Source organism: Poecilia mexicana, unplaced genomic scaffold (assembly GCF_051168715.1).
Source record: "Poecilia mexicana isolate PSO_F unplaced genomic scaffold, ASM5116871v1 scaffold_16, whole genome shotgun sequence".
Lineage (NCBI taxonomy): Eukaryota > Metazoa > Chordata > Actinopteri > Cyprinodontiformes > Poeciliidae > Poecilia > Poecilia mexicana.
In genome coordinates this window covers 4,348,553-4,368,974 of record NW_028263385.1, presented here as the reverse complement: position 1 = coordinate 4,368,974, position 20,422 = coordinate 4,348,553, and the positions used below count along the sequence as shown (strand labels likewise).

The window sequence follows — 20,422 nt, the reverse complement described above, 5'->3', positions numbered from 1 at the left end:
CAGGTTGGATTCTCCACAGATAGAGACCTAAATAAATTGGGTTGCTGCCATGTGGTTGGCCAATTGAACAGGTGTATCTAGTTAATTGAGTGGGGAGGTTGTGTGGACATATGACTTTGTTTAGCTCATAGCTGCTGTCTGAATGCAGCCGAAATAAAGACGGTGACAGTCAGTTTTGGCTAGCTTGTTGAATTTGCTCAAAATGAACAAAGCCAACAATTTTTATCCAGATTCAGACACCAGTAAACATCTTTTCACTTTTTACTTTTCAGCAGTCTTCTTCTGACACACAGCAGCAGAAATATTCATCCACTGCTGTCTCTAGTCAAAATGTGCAGATATTTACTTATGTGCTAATAAACAAACTGAACAGAGACATAATGACATGACAAACAACCTCAGCGATCTTTAAGAAAACATGCCTCAGGCAACAATTTTTAATCTGTGATTATTTCTCCCATCATCTCTCGCACATTGTGTCTGACAAGCAACAGCTGGGTCCGGACCTAAATTTCGGGAACCGCTAAATTAACAGTTTGAGCCGCATTTTTCTCAGCTGACAGTGGAAATGTTACCACAGCTTTGTTTGACAGCTTCCATACAAATCAGGAGGAGAAAGTTGCTGTTTACTTTGAGAATCTGCATGTTTAGTTATCATCTAAGTGCATTCAGCTGACGGAGTCACACGCCGGCCAAGCCAACAGATTGTCCAGAAGACGTGTAAGAAACTGAGTTCTGCACAGATTGTGTCAGATGTAAAACAGTCCTGTGCAGACTTGGCATTTGAAGGCTATGCTACGGTTGTGACAGTCACACTGGAAACATGACACTTCTGTTGCGTTAATATTTTAAGTCACAGCATCATAAATTAATCCAGATTACCTGGTATCTTTTATAAAGTGCCATTGTAAATTTGTAGACCCCTGGAATTTCTTTCTTTTTTTTTTTTTTTTTTCTTACATTATGTCGCATCTCACCCAGAGACTTCAGCATGTTTAATTTCAGACCTTGTATACACTTGTCTTCAGTTCAACTGAGCGAATACTTGGGAAAACCACCTTTCCCTGCATTTACGCACTTTGAGGTATGTTTCTATTACCTTTACTCAGAATGAAATATTTGTCTATTCCTCTTTGTAAAATTGTTGAGGCTTTTAGATTTACCTCTTAACTTTGACTAGTCCTTTTTACCATTTGGATAAGATCCCCAGTGGAAGGTGAGTCTCTGTAACAGATTTAAGCATTCTGCAGCCTCAAACAGGTTTTCTTCTGGGATTACCCTGTTAATCTCCATTAACGTTTGTTCACCAGGTTCACTGACCCTGCTGAAGAAAAGCATCTCTGCAGCATGATGCTACCACCACCTTTCTAACCTCCTTCTAGGTTAGCAGTGCTAATTTTCTATCACACATGTGGTTTTGTTTTTGAAGGCTGGAATCATGGATTTTGGTATCATCATCATTTTGCTGGTTTCCCTACATATCTCATCTTACTTCTTATGGCTTTCATTCAGTTGTGGCTTTCTTTTTGACATATATCCATAAAGTCAATGATTAATAGTTTTCCTGTTAAAAGATTCTCCCACTTGATTTGTGGAGTTCTGCAGTTTTTTCAGTTACCATGGGCTACTTGGCTGCTTCTCTGATCAATACTCTTCTTGTCTGATCGTTGTTTTAAGTGGAGGTCCATATCTTTCTAAGTTTGCTGCTGTTGTTGGTTTGTTTTATAGCCTAGCCCTGCTTTAAACCTCTCTGCAGTTTTATCCCTGCTGTTGTTTGTCTTCCCTAGTAAATCTCCAAAGCCTTCAAAGAACAGCTGCATTTATGGTAAAATTAATCCATTCACAGATAAACTCTATATTAATTAATTTAGTGACTTCTTAAGGAAACTGGTTGCATAGGATTTTATTTAAAAGCTAGAAGTGTGCAATGCTGCATATTTTGGTATCGATCTGATCTCCAGGAGCCTTTAGGTGTTTTTGTATTTTTTTTCTTTTCATCATTTGTCCAGACGTATGACAGAATTTGGACAGAGTTTATATGTGTCTACAAAATACTTTAGTGAGATATTAACATGACATCCATGCATTTTTACTACACAGACAAAGCGCAATGAGATTATCATTTGAAAGCAAATCAAAACTATATCATTTTTGAGGAAGAGTTGAAAAACTACAATACAAAATTTAAACAACATTTCAAGCTGTAGAACTAAAGCATCAATCCAATACTGATGCTGACATGGTATCAATATTATTGATATTTTGGATCAATTGCCCATCTCTATTAAATGCAGCTGAATTATTTTGGAATACAAATGCACACCATTCTTCAGATTTTCTTTTTTTTTTTTTTTAATTGACATTAGGGCTGAAACGATTCCTCGAATGATTCGAGTACCTCGATTACTAAAATTCCTCGAGGAAAATTTACCTGCCTCGAAGCTTCGTTAATTTATGTTTTATTAGTTAGCGCACCGTGTTCTGGCCGGGACTTCATTTGCGTTGCGCGGAGCTCTCACTTCCGCCTCTGAGTTGTTGACAAAAGCTAAGTCTCAGCGGCATAAAGTCCAATCTTCAAGATTGGCCCGTGGGGATTTTATTGATTGATGATAATGCCCGACTTTTTATCGTTTTTTGGGGAACCAATAAGCATCCTTAAAATGACTGGGGAATGCCTGGAGTACGGCAGCATTTCTCCTCCGGGGCTGCTGGTTGAAAGCGAACGGCGGGAAGAGCGCTGAGGTGAGCGGATAGCCTGAACAGGGCGGGCGGCTGAGTAGCTGATGCTTACCGTGTAAATGTAGCTTTACCGACGAACCGCACAATACATTTCATATCCCGGTCTGAAGGAACGGGTGGCGGAGCGCATCGTACATGGCTGGTAGATGAGTTTCTGAGTGTGACCAGTGAAGGTGTCGTAAATATCCCGTATTGCTTCCCCCCGTGTTCGTCCCCCGGTCTAACGGTTCGTCAGTCCGCTGGTCTATTTCCTCCCCTCCACCCATCTTACGTTCGTTCATTCGCCCTCTCCTCCCACTCCAGGCGGCATTTCCCGTATTTTCAAACCCAAAGCGTGACAGGTTAGGTGGCAAGGTGAGTTTAATTAATCTATTAAACTCACTGAAGATGAATACATAAACTAAAAGCTGGATTGTAGACATTTTTTATAAGCATATTTGTGAGCCTGCCTCTTTGTTATTAAATTCAATATAATTTCAGATTTTTCTATAACTTTTCTTCTAGTTAACTTAGAAAGTGAGCTATTATTGTTACAGGTTAGTTTTCCAAACTACAAAAAAGCAACTGTTAGGGATGCTCAAATATGAAAAATTGGACTGATATTGATATCTGATAGTAACACCGGTATTATGCCAGATTTACCAATATTTCATTTTATTATTATTTTTTTTATCCGATTACTCGATTAATCGTAAGAATAATCGATAGATTACTCGATTACTAAAATATTCGTTTACAACAGCCCTAATTGACATGAATGTTCCACTTGATAATTCTGTTATCTGTACTTTTCAAGGCAACATCCGTCTTTACATTTAGAAAGCTCACAGAATAACAACCCAAATTCACCTTTTTACTCCAACCTCTGATACTTCATGTGTATCATAAACCTCGGCTACTGTTTGGCTCCTGGCTGGTTGCGGGAGGTTCTCCTGTCCTCTGTGTTATCAGGCAGACATCAGCAAAGTCCTGCTGAATGATATCAGTCATCAGCAGGCAATGGCTGCCCTTTCATCTCTACTTTAACCCCTCCGCTCCACACGCTTACATATCAGCCCCCCACTCTCTCCTTTTCCTCTACACACATAGAGACTATATTCCCTCATAACCTTACACACACCCTGGTCAGGCTTTTTTCTAAAGTTTAACCTATTTTCATCTGCTAGATTTTGGGTTTCTCCTTTTGTTCTGCTTTCTCAGGTAAAATGCTTCTGTTTTTATTTTGGCTTTTTTTTCAACACGACTGACTTGGACTTGCTGCTGTTTGTCGTCCCTCATCTTCACTTTCTGTTCACTATCCCAAACGTTTGGATCATTTTTGTTCCAATTTTTTATGAATAATTGCGACTTGATGGAAGATTAAGTTCAGTTTTCCAAACTGTGTGGAAAAAAAGTTAAATTCAGAGAGTTACATGACCGACACACTCATTTCTGCACTTCCAAAAAGGGTCCCATGTCACCATAAAGTCCCTTTGGGGGGTAACAAGCCACTGGGTCTCCAGTGTCACTTATACATGGGTCAGAGGAGGAGGAGATGGGGGGTCTGCTCACTGAGTCCAGAGTATGGACACACACGTATGGACACACAGAGGGTCCATTGTGTGTGTCCAGGCTGAGGCAGACCAGAGAGTGGATGTGGCTGACAGACTGATTGACAGACGGGTCGCCATGGCGATCTGTTATCTTGGAAGGAGTCAGTCCATCTCCGTCACACTCTTCATCATCCTCGTCTATCTGTCTGTCCATCTGCATGTCTTTTTCCACTCTCTCATCGGTTCTTCCTCTGCTCCTTCACCCCCAGATCGGCTCTTTGTTTCCCCTTCACATCCCATCATGTAGATGCAGTTCTTTCAGAACGTCTTGGACCTACACGGACGCCTGTTTGTGTCCCTCCATTGAGTCAGAACAGTTAGACCTAGCTTTTAGGTCAGGAAATGTTATTTCTGACTAACAATTTAGCAACAACAAATACAATTCAAAATGGTGGATGAGCATCAGTTTTAAAGTTTACAGAACCCCTTTCTGTAAAGCTGGACTTATACATCCCTGTCAGGAAAAGGAACAACTAAAGTTCAGGTTTATCTTGTGTAAAATAAATGTAAATAAAACTGTGAAACATAGTTTCTGCAGTTTCCACCATCTCAAATTTAATACATTTTAATCCCTTTTTAAGACCAGTATGAATGGAATTTAATATTTAACTTGTACATGAATGAATGTAGCATGATTTGGGTTGGCAACAGAAGTGAGCCAGTGACAAAGATGAACATTGTCCAGCAGACTGATGATAAATTTACGCTTACCAGTGATCAACTAGTTCGAGGTAGCCACAGCATGCAATGAAGATGCTCTCATGTAACTGAAACATAAACTACATAGAATATACAAGATGAGAAAGTCCTCCCGCCTCAAAACACAAGGCCTCTCATTAACAGATGAAAGGCCAACTGGCATTTTTTCTAATGGATTTAAGACATTTCAAGGCCTTCAGACTCTTTAAGGATGTGTGGAAACCCTGCGTAACAAGGAAGTTTAAATCTAATGTCACTCTTTATGTGCTTTAGTGAAGCAATGATGCACCCAACAGGAGGTGAAAGATTAACAGATGCAGATAACCATTATGACTTGACTCACCAGTTGATTTCATGCCTAAACAGCACAAGGCCAAAGTAAATTTCCTATTTGCAGGTGCAACATATTTGTTGCTGTTCCTGCTCATTTTTCATTAGGACATCCCTCTGTTCCCTTTGCCCACTTAGTTCCTGCAGGGTGGTTTGAGAGATGGGTGGTCAGGAGTCAACAAGTGAAAGGTGGGATTCATCCAGTTCATCACAGGACTCCATGGAGACAGACAAAACATCTCTGCAAACCCATACAATACAATAGAAAAAACAAAAAAAACGAACATTTTGGGACGGCAGGAGGAAGCTTTGTTATTTGTGTGTGACGAGATGGAAATAAAGCTGTGCCTAAGTGTAGCCTATCAGAACAACTACATATTTACGAACAGCATCATCTATTCTGTCCTCTTGACACTATGCAACACAGTTTATTAGCATCAACATATCAATGAAAAAGTCAGATTGAGGTTGTTTTATTTTATTCTAACTTATTCCAATTTTTATTTATTTATTTGATAATTAAGGGATATACAATCTAGGAACACTGGAACAGTTGGTAGCACCCTTACTTTGCAGTAAGAAAGTCTGGGTTCAAACCCAAAATGGAATCTTTCCTCATGGCATTTGGGTTTCATCTCTCCAGGTTCTCTGGCTTCCTCCTACAGACCAGAAACATGGGCGTTGGGTTTATTGATTACTCTAACTTCTCCTCTACACCGCCTGTTATCCACTGGAGATAGGCAGCAGCTCCCTGCCACCTTGTGAGGAACAACTGATAAAGACTATTGATGGACAGGATATGAAATAAAATCAAGTTAAAAGTGTTTTATATAATTTATTTGACAAATCAAAAGAAAAAAAAAGACTCAAGGTTTGACTGTGACTGAAAATCCAATTCTGTTTCTGTTGACACAAAAAAGGTTGAAAAACCTCAAACAAAGCAAAAAAGACATTCAAGGAGATGAGAAAAAGAGTAAAATAAATATATTTGTGCCGTTTACAGTTTAGTCTCTCAGATATATTGTCACGAAGAAAATGATGATATTCAGTACACTTGGTTAATTGCATTCCTGATGAAAAGCATTGACAGCTGAGCAAACAAGCTGCTGTGACAAGAACTACAATTAGAAACAAAATAGCTTCTAAAACTTTACCTCGCAGCAGTCTAGCACATTTTTTCCACTTGAATCCTTCAAATGGAAGGATAAATCAACCAAACAAACCTTTGGTTGATTTATTTTGTTTGCAGTTTGTTGGACTCGTTATTAAAATTTCAATTATCTTTGTTCTTTTTGTAATATGAAAAATGGTTTTATGTGTGCTGTTTTGCTGTCAAGAAATAAGGTTGAACTTTGAAACGTTGAAATAAAATGATCTTTCCAGGTTAAATAAAGTATTTAAAAAACAAAGTAAATGATTTGAGAATAACAAGAATCAGAATTTTTCAATGTTTAAAACATTTCTCAACTATAAAACAAACATTTTGTCATTCGTTAACTAATACCTCTGTTGTACAGTGTAATTAATATATACATTTCGCCAACATATTTTGCATGTTTGACATAAATATCAAAGTAAACAATGTTTCCGAATACTGTTCTACATTTCCAAAACAATTCGTTCTAGATTTGTTTGAGCAGGGTTTTTAAATCACTCCATGCCCCATCTCTTCACATGGCAGCATTCATGACTAAAATAAATATCCGTATGACCCAAATCAGAGCCGGAATATGAGACTCTGTATATTTGTGCTGTAGATGCTGATTAGAGGTTGTTTTGTGAGAAAGAGAAAAGAAATCTCAAATGAAACCTCTGTGTAAATACTGGATTATTTAATAGACGGATGTTGACGGGAAACACAATATAATGAAATGTGTAAAGCAGGGAGCTTTGATCAGTCGAGTTGTTTTTCACTTGGAAGTGACGCTGAATCAAACAAGCTTTTTCCCAGCTCATCTTGTTATGAGCATTTTCTATGTATAGCAGAACAAGTCTGCATTATTTCATCCTTGGAGACAACAAGAGCCGACGCTGAAGGGCTCAAAGCCCCTGCTGACCCCTGTTAATTGATCAAACAAACATTTCAGTCAAGCTCTGTGAGGAAGTTTTTACAGCCGGTAGCAGGGATCGATCTGTGAGGAAGGTCAAAGGTTGTTCAACCTAAAGAGTAGATGATCAATACAGGAAGGAGGTTTACCTGATAGACAGCTGATAAGAAAACAGCAGCTCTGTTATCTGTTGCCTTCTTTTACTATAATGTTAATGCTAATAAATGTGGATAAATGCCATGTTTAGCTTTTGCTACAAAATAGAAACACATTCTAACCTGTTGTCTTCTGCTCATAATGAGTGTGTGTTATTTGCTTTAATGAAATATCTTCTGGAAAAACTGTTGGAATTCAGTTATTTAAACGACCTTATAGCTTTAGTGTGGCATGAGAAACAAGGTTGACTCCCTGTGGATCAATAAAATTATTTTAAAAGTCTATCAACAGAAATTCATCAGCAGCAACATAACTTAATTCATCATGTTCCTACAAGGAATACTTTACGCCTTTTTGTTTTTGGTTTTGGATTGTACTTATCCAAAACCCAAAAAATGATGCCCAAAAATTGTTAATAACACAAATATTTATCAAAGCATATGATGCACTTTGCTACTTTCAAATACTGAGAGCATCCATTGGAAGAAACAAGGTGTTTGTGATGTGCTACCCTTTTTTAGATTTAGTTTTGTTGTCATAAAAGTTAAATATTGTAATAAAAATTATAAAATTCTGCAGAAATTCCAAATTCCAAAATGTAAAATTATTTTTTTAAGCTTTTGCACAATGCACCAATGGCTTGTGAAATACACAAAGCATTTCACTTTTCAAATCGCGTGGAAGAAAAAACGTGATTTCATTTTAATTGGAACCACCTGTTTAGAGTTGACCTTGATTAGCAGTAACTGGAACACTGATCAACATGTTTGATGTGTATTTGCTTGATGATTTTGATGACAGCATGTGACAAAATGTAATGTTTATTGCGTTTTTCATAATTGATGACTGTATGATGTTTTAATGACTTTGAAATGCCTTGTTGCTGACATGTGCTAAACAAATAAACCTGACTTGACATGTAGACAATGTCACAGTTAATGAGATTTTTCTGACATATTCCAGTGAAAAATTGAGTGAGAATTACGTGTCTGAACAATCAAGTTTTCTAACTTTTGCAGAACAGAAAATGCAGTGTGATTTGAAGTGAAATTTGCCTTCTTCATATGTCCCTGTTGATTGTGAAGTGATAATGGTTTGGAGATCTAAAGTTAGAACTTCTTAAACTATTTCATTGTTGATTTATGCTGAACAACCGACAACATGTATTTTTTTACCCTTATGTTACTACTTTAAAAAAGTTAATAGAAGATCTCTCTTCTCTCTGCCAGTGAAAAATGATAACATGTAAATACAATTTAGCTGAATGAGCCATTGATGTCTTGGAGTAAGCTTAGAAGTGAATCTTAGATTTGGCTTTGTAACTATTTCAAGACTGATAGAGAGTTTGTTTCGCATCTGTTCTTAACTTCCTTGTTAAATGTGCTTTCTTAAAACTGACAGGTCTTTTTTCATGTATTATGGCCTTTTTTAATCCAACCCATACTACTGATATTCATTTCAAGATAAATGAATTATCTTACTTGTTGAAAAACAAAACAAGAGATAGCTACATTTGTCTCCTTGGAGTGCTGCTTTTCCCTTTTATGTTTTGGGCGTGAGGTGAAAGGTCACATTTAGAAAAGGCCGTTAAGGTTTGAGAGGCTGGGAGGTGTTACGGTCCATGGACGTAAATGGGGTTTTAATTTAAGGGCTGATGGTGATGAGGTGACACCGCCTTATCTCTCCATCCCTTTACCAGACCTGAAAACATAAAAAGGAAAAGGATTCTTGCAAGATGAAAGCTTTAGATCTTTCTTTCTTCTGCACAGCAGCTTTCTTTGAAGCACATTTAAGTAGGAAAGGTGTGACTTGAATTAAACAGTAGTCTGTATGAAAAATCACTTGTTTTGATGAATCAATAATAGATAATGTTTCATTTAGTTTTAGGCCGGTTTAGGTAGAAAACTATAACCAGGAACTGATGTAAAAGGAAACCAGGATAAAGTGGATGGACAGTTTTAAAAAGGAAAGGTGAAAATAAAGATGGAAAAAAAAAATTAAGAAACACAATGAGGTGAAGCGATGAACACTGTCGCCTCCGAGTGGCAGAGCTACCCTAATTTTAACATTCAAGAAATGATGTTGATAAAATATTGTTTATTAACTCAGATGTACAGCATTTTATGTTTTAGTGATTTTATAAGAACTTTGGTCCCAAATTGCATTATGAAACATTTTGTTTTTCAATAGTAAACAACATTAAAACAGATTACAGGATTAGCTACATCATGTAAACCACAGATAGAATCACTTAATCATATCTTGTCGATTAAAGTTTTTGTAAATTTGACCCATTCCATCAAAAGGTCAGACTCAATGTTTTGCAGAAATGTGGTGTCTTAAAAAAATACCCAACTACCCGGCATAATCTAACCTTTAATCTAACCCCTGCTTCTTTTTTTAAATATAATTTTATAATATCCACCCTGAGTTTAATATTTTCATCATTCCCAATTAGAGACTTTTCCTCGAGCCAGTCTGAATATGTGGTGTTGTAGATGAGCAGCTAACAGCAAAAGGCTTTTGCTCAGTTAGGTTATAGACGTTGACCTTTTACATTCAATAAACACATTAGTAAATTATTCAATTTCACTGATTGAGTTAAAAGAATCTGATTACTTCTGCAGTTTCTTGTTCTTGGTTAAATCCGGTGTCTTAGCAGCTCAAATTGTTTGTGATTGATTGTTTTAACCAATTAACTAAAGTTCAGCTGTGAGTTTGGGTTACAGTTTAAGTAGATTACTGTGAAGAAAAGTAAAAGTTGTAAATTCAGGCAGTCGAACAAAACCACATCTGCATTTGTAGAACCACAGACCATTCCTCTTGCATCACTGTCCCTTTGACACAAACCCACTTATAAGCATACCAGTGCCTTATCCCTCTTAATGTCTGCGTGTATTGTGGGGGTGGGGTCTCAGTCTGCCACAGACAGTCAAGCAGCCTTGGTGCCGTGGTGGTATTTCAAGTGTTTATAAGGCGAGGTGACCCGGTGTGACCACTGACCCCGGCGCAACGAGGGTAGCAGGGGAGTTGTTCACATGTACCACCAATACTCTGCTAATGGATAATAGTGCAGAGACAAAGGAGGACATGACCTTCCTGATGCTGATTTTCAGAATTTAAAGGCACATTCACAAGATTTTACTATTTAAAAATTGTTTTAAATGCAACACAAACATTTATTATCCCTAAAGCTACTCTGCATTGCAAAACTAATCATGTTCTTTCCACTGTGGGACATCCACAAACTGAAATGACATTTTAACAAAAAACATGGAATGTGGTGTTGCTTCTTATTCAGAACTGCCACTAGTCTGGAGGAGCTTTCTGTCTAGACGCCTATACGAAAGGAACTAAAACATTTACATTACAGCTAAACACAAGGTAGGTGTTTGGTCGACTTCAAATTTAGATACATTTATTTAGAATATCAAAATGTAGGGTTGGTCGTGCTGTTTTACTGTCCTTATATTTGAGCATTCAACACCGTTTTGTGTGGAGGTTGCATGTTCCTGTGAACGATTAGGTTTTTTCCAGGTTTCTTCCCACAGTTATGAAAACATTCATATTAATTGATTAGCTAATTGGCTACCCAGTTTTCCTTAGGTTTCAGTGTGTCATTGTTTGCCAGGTTATGGACAAACATGTACCTAACTTTTACCCATAAAGCACCTCTAATAGATAAGCCCCTCATTGGTATACTGTATAATAAAGGATATTTAGAAAACAGATAAGTCAATTTAAAAAAAATACTGTAGATATATAAGAACAGATCTCAGGACTGGGCCTATCACAATAACAAATGTTGCTGAAATTGTCCCAGAAAATCTTGAGGTAAACAATAATGTTGTTTTGAGACCATTTTCAAGTAATATAATGGTAAAGGGATAATAATACAAGAACATAAACTTTAAATTTTAATAAACATTTAACACAGGAACTTGAAGACATTTTAAAAATCCAAAATAAATAAGCACAATAACAGAAATAACAAATAAAATGAATTATAAAGTCTCTGTAAACAAAAATATCCTTCAAAAACTGGGCTAGTTGAGACCTAAGCACCAGACTGAAGACCTCTGTCATCCAATCTTTGGTAGAAAGAGAGAGAGAAAAGAAAAGAGTTGTGCAAATGGGAATCATTGATCTTGTTTTAATTTATCATGCGATTAATTGATTTACTGCTTACTGCGACAGGCAGACTCAGGACCGAGACTCAGAAGCTTCCTGTTGCTTTACTTATAGCAGCAAATTCACCGCATGTCTACAGTCAGCTTCAACAGTCTATGGGAAAGTTTCACAAACTCAACTACAGCTGTCTTCCATGATAGATGATTACGGTTTAAATATATATAGAAATCTTTTGCCTTGCAGTTCCTTGTATTCTCACTGTGTAGCTTTCCTAATTTATCCACGGCTTCCCTTTAAAATTACAGGCTGAGCCCGGGGCTACGCTTATAAAACAGCAGTGGTCTGAGGAACCACCTCATCAGCAATTGATAATATGGTGTTCTAGTTGTTTTGCACTTTGACTTGTCACATTTCCACCATTTAGTTGGTCTACATCCACGGCCAATCTTTCTTTCCAGTAGTGCAGTTATTCCAAAATGCTGCAGTGAACAGAAATTTAGAAGAAAAAAGAAAATCTCTTGGCTTGAAGAAGATTACAGCATGTCTAAGATTAACAACATGTAAATGCCATGTTGCATTAGTAACACTTTGGCCTAAGGTGCATTAATATTTAACACATTTTGTCAGTTACATGGAAAAAGGTGCCTATGAAAAATGTGTGAGTGCAGCAGAAGATAGAAAGTGACGGAAGTCTTGTTCTTTTGTTAGACAAGTTTATAAATTAGCAGTAATTGACACTAAATTAGAATCCTGTTTGACTGTCTTCTAGGTTTTGCATAGTTACCTTCTCTTATTGAAAGACTGTATCGACAACTAAGCACTTTTTTTTGTTTAAATTTAGGTATTCATTATGATATTTTCCTTGTTTTCTTTATTTCACTATGTTTTGATTGTGTTCTGAAAGTGATGCCTGTTTCTGGACATAAAATGAGACCCTGATGAGTACTTTCACTTTTGGCATCAATTATAGTGAAACTGATTACCCAGATAAATAAATACATTAATACTACATCATTCTCCTAAAAAGAGGACATTAGATATAACCGGATGTAAAGCTCAGCTGTCCTTGTGGGATTTTCTTCTGGTTTGCATCCTGTAGCTAAAGCCAGAAAAACGTCATTTCTTCTGGCTTTTTATATTTACTAAATGTTCTGAAACCTTTTATTGGTAATATTTTATGCTATTATGCCATGGTTAATGTTAGCATCCTGTAAATTATAAGTATCTTTGCCAGTTTAAATTCTTCAATCCCTTTGCTTCAGGGTAAGAATTGACATTAATCAAGTCATTTAATTATTTCGCATGCATATTGCTACTCATTAACCTATAAGTGACTTGTATTTTGACATAATTTATCCCTGTTGTCTGGAATAAAATTAGATTTAGAGTTTGATGACCAGGTATTAAAAAATTTAAGATTTGCAGAGTAACCTTCAACAATCCAGAATCTCATCCTGAGTTTGTCACTTTCATTTAGTTGTCATCTTCCCTCTGACCTGTTGCACTTCATCATTTGCTCCTTTCCATCTTGGTTCCTCTCCTCCCTCCTCTTGTGTCATGACATCATCTGACCTCGGTGTGGTTGGGGTTTATTCGGAGAGCTGCAGCTATATAAAACTGGCCGGGTTTATTTTCGCACTCGTTTGATCCGTCTTTGTTGGAGCCTCCTGCCGCAGGGCCGCAGGACCTGCCAGCCTCCACTTTATAAACCCTCATAGTTTGTAAAGTAAAACACACTCAGAGTGGGCAAGAAAACGGCAGTAAAGACTGGGTGTGAAACTTGAGAGCATTAAGCGACGCCAGTTCTGACCGGTCCCACGGTGCGTGTAGCAGCGCTGACGGACACAGTGCGTAGTGTTTCTGGAGGCGACAGGAGGTTTGTTGTGCTGGTGTGAAAATTCACAGCTGAAGCGTCAAGGCTGAGCCATACTTTATTTCTCAGACTGCAAAATTCAAACCAAGTTGTGAATTTGCAAAAAAACATAGATTAGGTACAGTAATTCTGTTTAATTTGATCTTCGTCATTCATACCTGCACATTTGGTGGTGCTGCTCTGTCTGCTCAGACAGAGCTAAATGTTACACTGCAAAAACACAAATTCAAGTATTTTGATCCAGTTTCTAGTGCAAATATCCCAATATACTTGAAATAAGTCAAAATTAACGTACAGGTACATTTTCAGAAGCTTAATTTAAGTCGATAATCCCTTGACTAAAATATACTAGTTCCACTAGCAGATTATTTCACTTAAGACATAGGAAAATGTCTTGTTATAGGTTAAATAGTTTGCCAGTGGAACTAGTACTTTTTAATCAGTAGTAAGGAATTATTGACTTTAAACAATCATTGTTATATCTTGCTGAAGATGTAGATCTTCACCAAGAGTATTATATCTTGCTGAATTTTTAGAAGATGTGACAAAAATGATTTTCACCACATCAGGCTATAAATTTAGAAAAAGTGTCATCAGGTCACAAATATTGATTCTTAAAGGGCTTTTTGATAAATATGAAGGAAAAAAATATAAATAATTGAAATCTTATGTAGTGCTCGTGCTTCAAATCAAAACCCCAAGGTTGGTCATGTCAGAGTAATAAAACCTGAATATTAAATAATTACATTTGGGATGATTACCTTGAACAATGTGCCTCATGAGGCCTGAATGTTTGCTTTACCAGAAAATTTTAAAGCATCTTTATGAGGTGGTATCTTGGTCATGATAGCTGGTTTTAAACATTTAGAAGTAAAAAAAACAAAAAAAACACTAAAACTGGAGCTTTTATAGTCAATAGTGATAAAACATGATGGAAATAATGGACAAGATAAAATGAGAATGTGATATTAAAATAGTTAGACTAAAGTCAGAGTTTTGACAGTTGGACAAATATAAAAAATAACAGAGCAGTGCTCTCTTCCTGTCTCCCTCCTGCAGGACGGGAAAGCAGACTGTAAACAGGAGAAATGTCCGCCGGTCTCTGATGACTGTGCTCTGGTGGTGAAACAGACTGGCGCCTGCTGTGAACGGTGCAAAGGTAAGACAGATGAACAGATCCAGAGTAAGACGAGCACGGCTCTTCTGAGCCTGATATGACGGTGAATAAACAGCGATGATGATAATAATGAACTTGGGAGCTTTTATTGTCCTGCTGTGGTATCTGCAGCTGCAGGACTTTAATAGGGAGAACTGCTATAACGCAGAAACATAAAGCTCATACAGACTGACCAAACCTTCAGAGACCACTTTACTGCAGTGTATGCAAACAGCCAGGCCTCAATGCAACCTGTGGGAGTAAATCTGGATGCCTTTTCACCTCATATGAAGCCACATACACACAGCCATAGCATGTGGAGACAGTTTGGCTGCTGAATGGGTTCACTGTCAGGTTTACAAGCAACAGAAATATAGTTACTTTTATGAGTCTGAAATCATCCAAGAGGATTTATTTGTTTATTCATCCACATGGGCAACATCATTCTGATCCTTGTCTTAATGATCAGAGGATCAGATTATGAGGACAATCATCTGTGTATTTAAATCTTCTGCTGAATTGTCTTTTAATTTACAACATAAGAGCTTAACACAAAATTAATAAACAGTTGAATCTGTAAATGTTGGTATTGGATGCTAAATATACATAGCATGTGTGTGGAAATGTGTACCTCATTTAAAGTTTTCTTAAGAGCCCCTTAAAATATAACAGCTTCAACGGCAGCAATGTGATATACGGGCAAAAAGTAAAGAAATCCAACACAACATGACGAGCTAATAAAAAAGCACAAAATCTATCAATAGGTAAGGGAATTCCCAAATTATCAAATAAAAAATGGTATATAATACTCAACCAAACTCCTGTGTAAAGAGAAGATTTTTTAATAGGATATGGTTCTGGGGAGATCTAATTTGAGATGGGAGGCTATTCCAGAATGTATTTCCTCAACTTTTATGTAACTATTGAACCAGAGACTCCAGAGCAACAATATGCTAAAATTACTGTTTGGTGTTTTTTTCCACAACGTTTTACTTTTATGTATTTTCACATTTATGTCTAAGGTAACTTTTGTTTATCACTGAAATAAATCAGAATCAGTTGGATGGAAATTCAATTCAGACAAAGCAAAAATTAATAAAGTTACCTACAGTAAGATAAAGCAGCCATGTTTGTGATGCTTCAAAACAGTGCCAACAAAAATAACCAAATATTTCTTCTGATTTCTTCAGAAGAAATATGTTTTTCAGGAACTAAGCTGTAAAAGTTTTTATGTTTACTTGTGCATTACGTTTATTGCTGTAGAGCAGTGGTCCCCAAACTACCGCCGCCTCCACATTTGGTCCGGCCCCCTGAACAATACCAGAGATCATTTCGATTTTTTTTCATATACCGTATTTTCTGGACTATAAGCTACTACTTTTTTCCTAAGCTTTGAACCATGCGGCTTATATGTGGATTTTTCTTCAACCACCAGGGGGCTCTTTAGCAGGAAGTGAATCATTGGAAATTAAAATTGGAAATAAAAGAAGAAAGCGCCTATTAAAACGGAATTAGTTTTTAATAGGGAATTGAAATTTGAGAATGTTGTTGATCAGTTAAATAGCATTAAGGGGAAAAAGAAGATTTTTCGTTTTCATTATGAAAATTTGAGGTATAGATATGAGGATCCAATAGATGGCAGTAGTGCAACAATAATGGATGCAAGCTGCCTTTGAAATCTAAAGAAGCAGATGAAGAAGAAAGCGCCTATTTTCATTTAGCACATTCTAGTAGCAGACACGAAGGATCAGCACTTTTACTGTTACAGTTCAGTTAAATCCAAACTTGGCAACTTTTTCTTTTTCAACCGTAATAAATAGAATATTCAATTTTCCTGTTATGACTCAAATTTTGGGTGTCCGCCCCCCTCTGCTGCTACTGCTGCATCGTTGTGGAAAACCTGGAGCGGCAGAGATATCTGCGGCTTATATGTGCATGTTTACTGCTTTTTTACAAAAACTTTGGGGTTGCGGCTTGTAGTGCGGAAAATGTGGTATTTATTCCATAAATAGTGTTATTCCTGGATTTTTTCTGTGAAGAACCCAGAGAGGGTTATTTGATTGTGCTTTCTGGAAAACAATACATGTTTACATTTAGGCACTCATGCAATCATCACACTTTGTCTGTTACAAACTGACTCCGGCCCCCAACCAGAGAAGAGAAAAGTTATGTGGCCCTCACAGGAAAAAGTTTAGGGACCCCTGCTGTAGAGCTTCCAGAAGCTCTGTCCTTGTTAGCTACTGGCAACCAAACTTAACCTTTAAATAATAAACAAACTTCCAAAATGATCTTATTGCTTGAAAATATGTTTGATGAAGAAGCCATGTGACTCCATGGAAATATAAAAACACTCACACTTACCTCTCGCTCTCTGCGGGGCTGCAACCTTTTTGTTTGCAGCTTTCTGTTTTATGACTCAGCACTTCATTAATAGAAGTGGAGAAAATCGCTGCATCGTCTCTGCGGCCAGATTCCCTTCTTATTGGGACTGACTGATGAACTCTGTGTTGCTGTGTTTTCACGTCTTAATAAAATCATTCTCACAATTGATGAGAATCCCAGTCAGGCTACGTCACTTTATTACAAAGACTGTGGTCTAAACTTGCTTTTGAAAACAAGTTTATATATGCCGCAATGGAGAAATAATGAATAAAGCAATTACTAGAAATGTGTCAGTTCAACAAATCCTCTGAATGAGGGTACAGAATGTTATTGTTAGCTGTTTTAAGTACATTTAATGTTTAAGCCATCAACAAGATATTGCTTTTAGAGGCCAAAAAGTCTTGAAGAAGTTTATTTATTTATTTATTTTTACTTGATTAAAGAGAATAAGATTTATTGGAAATGTTATAGTGAATTTTCACAAATAAATCAGAAATAGTTTGAGTCAAAATTGTTACTTTAAATTACAGTAACTTGATTAAAAGTTGATTTCTCTTGATTCTGAGAAAACACCTGTGCAAGATTGAGAAAGGCATCATAATACACTGATTGATGCCCTGATGGTTGTGACTCTGCCTTTTTTACACTACAAGCCAAACTGTTTTAGTGTAGCACTACCTGTTGCAAAAGTGTTCTAGGTTATCACTTACAGTCTCAAAGAAGTGCAGAAAAGACACATTTTCTCTCAAATTGAGTGCACAGTACTTTAGTAGAAAGCTTATTTTTGCTATCGTGTTACTTATCTATCTTCAGACTGCTGGTTTTAACATGCGAGGTTCAGATTTTGTTACCTGAACTCAACCTTGATGTATTATATACTCTGCTTGAAAGTCCTAAGAAGCCGCAAATCTTTCTAACATATGCTGCTTTACACTGATAAAATATAAAAAGCAGCCAGGAAGATATTGTGACTGTGCCTTGCAAATGTAGTCACACCCCTTGAACACAAAGTGTACATTGTCAGCATTTAACTGACAGACCAATCTGTAGCAAGACTATCTCCGTCCAATCTGACTGAGCTGACGTTGTTCTGCAAAGAATAGGAAAACATTCCAGTCTCTGCAAAACTGGTAGAGACATTAGACTGACTTTTCATCTAAAATCACAAGAAAATACATAAAAGTTTGAGGTTGTATAAGGACAACATGTGGGGAAAGTTCATAATGCATGAATGTTTTTTCAAGGCACTGCGTTGTTCTTTAACAGTAGGATTTTGTTACCTGAACTCAACCTTTTTTCTAAATTACTGCAAATCTTCCTGCAGCAGTGATATTGCATCACCAGACTTATTTTACAAAGCAGAAAGTAGATCAATGGCTCTGATTAGGTTTCAGTGTATGAAAAGTTAAACATTGATCTGAGACCGCTTACTGTAAAAGGGATGAAATGAATAGGCCTGGGTGACAGTAGACCGGTCATAATGTAAAGAGTAGCTGTTGCATCTAAATGCTTTGCTCTGAGGCTGGATTTGTGCAGGAGTGGCAGAGGACAAGAGTTTCATATGTACATTTTTCTTTTTCCATATTTAGAGTTAATATAGAGTCTGGATAAGGCAGATTGTTTGGTAAACTAACTCTGAGTTAAACTTCTCCACAACCACATCCTTGATCCATCTGGTGTATTCCTTGGTCTTCAGGATGCTGTTTATAATAATAATAATAATAATAAATAAATAATAATTATTATTTACCATTGTTCTACAATAAACAAATCACACACACAGATTGTTTTACTAATACGTGGTCTTTTAAATAATTATCTGTTTAAAATTTGTGAGGTTAGATGGGACTGAATACAATAATTCTAAAGATATCAGATTTGTATTTAAATAAAAAAAAAAGTAGAAAAGAAAAAAGCTAAAATCCTAATAAAATGCATATACAATAAATGTGTGACTGCAACATGACAAAATGTGGGAAAATTGAAACGGTATGATTACTTTTTCCAAAGCCTGTATATTATCATCACAAAATATTTTTATTAGGTCCTCCAAAAATAAGGATTTATTACCAAGAGATGTGAGTTTATTACAGGAAAAGTTGAAGCGGCCTTGTAGCTAATATTTCAGAATTGTTAAAATCCAGATTTCATAGAGTTTGGGATTGGAACTTTTTATGTCCCTATAAAAAGTGGTGATAAACAGATTAACTTTTTTAGAACATATTGTTTGCAGCTTTAGTATTGTTTTACTTTGAGAAATATTTTTATTAACTTTGACATCAGAAAAAGTATTATTTTTTTTTCATGAAGGGATTTTAAATAGTTAAATTAGAAAAGAAAGTTGGGTGGGAAAAATATGTAGTTTGAAGAAATTATAAGAATCAAACATCAATTTGTGTTTTTGCAACACATGTTCTAGTGAGACAACATGCACTGATGCTGGCTGTCACTTTAAAGCCAGTAAGCCTACAGTTGCATATCATATGTAGCTCCTGACATAAGAGAAGTAAAACTATCTTGAGAAATAATGGGTTATCTGATCACACTACTTACAGTTTAGAAGCATCTTCCAGTTTCATTGCTGCCTTTTATGTTAATCATGAAGTTCATGAATCACAATTTTACCTTTGCAGATTTTCTTCTTGGTGAACCTGCAGTTTGTAAATGATCTGAGAAAAAAAGATTTTTCAGCATTTGCAGAAAACGAGGGGTAATATTTGAGATTTACATCTGGGAAGATGAAGTGGTTATGTTTTTGTCCTGTGATGAGTTCATGCACTAAATCACACTTTAATTCTCAGCTATAAAGCAGTTACTTTATGTGTGTTGTTCTAGGGATATTGTTCCATTGCTGCTTTCTCTCTCAGACCTGTTTAAGCATTCAGGTGTTCATGGTTCAACCTGAAACAAACAATGCCACTGTTTTGTCTAATAGAAGACATTTCCAGAACAGAAAAAAGTATTTTCCAACCAAAAGATATGCATCTTCTGAATATGCCGTATGTGCCACAGCTGGTTAATTTCTAAATGTTAAGAATGTAAAGAGAATTTAAAAGAATAAATCTAACCATTAACTCTCTGTCTCTGCTTCAGGCTGCTTGTTAGATGGACGGTCTTATAACAGCTCTGTATCCTGGATGACCTCCACCAAACCCTGCATAACAAGACGCTGTCAGGTGATTCTCTGAGATATACGGGACTGGTAGCAGATAGAAGTGGGAATTATGAAGTGGGAAGACTGGAGAAAGTCTAGAGGACAGATAAACTCATGGATGGATAAAAATAACATGATTGTCATGCAATAATCAATGAGGAT

The 20,422-nt window shown here is 36.6% G+C and overlaps 1 protein-coding gene across 1 annotated transcript in view; it reads left to right on the top strand.

Moving 5' to 3' along the window:
- Positions 1–20,422, top strand: part of bmper (BMP binding endothelial regulator) — a 41,359-nt gene that overhangs the window by 8,808 nt on the left and 12,129 nt on the right. Inside the window, exons 3-4 of the mRNA XM_015001179.2 lie at positions 14,628–14,727; positions 20,200–20,282. Coding sequence (XP_014856665.1) covers positions 14,628–14,727; positions 20,200–20,282 — 183 coding nt within the window. The remainder of the gene's footprint in view (positions 1–14,627; positions 14,728–20,199; positions 20,283–20,422) is intronic.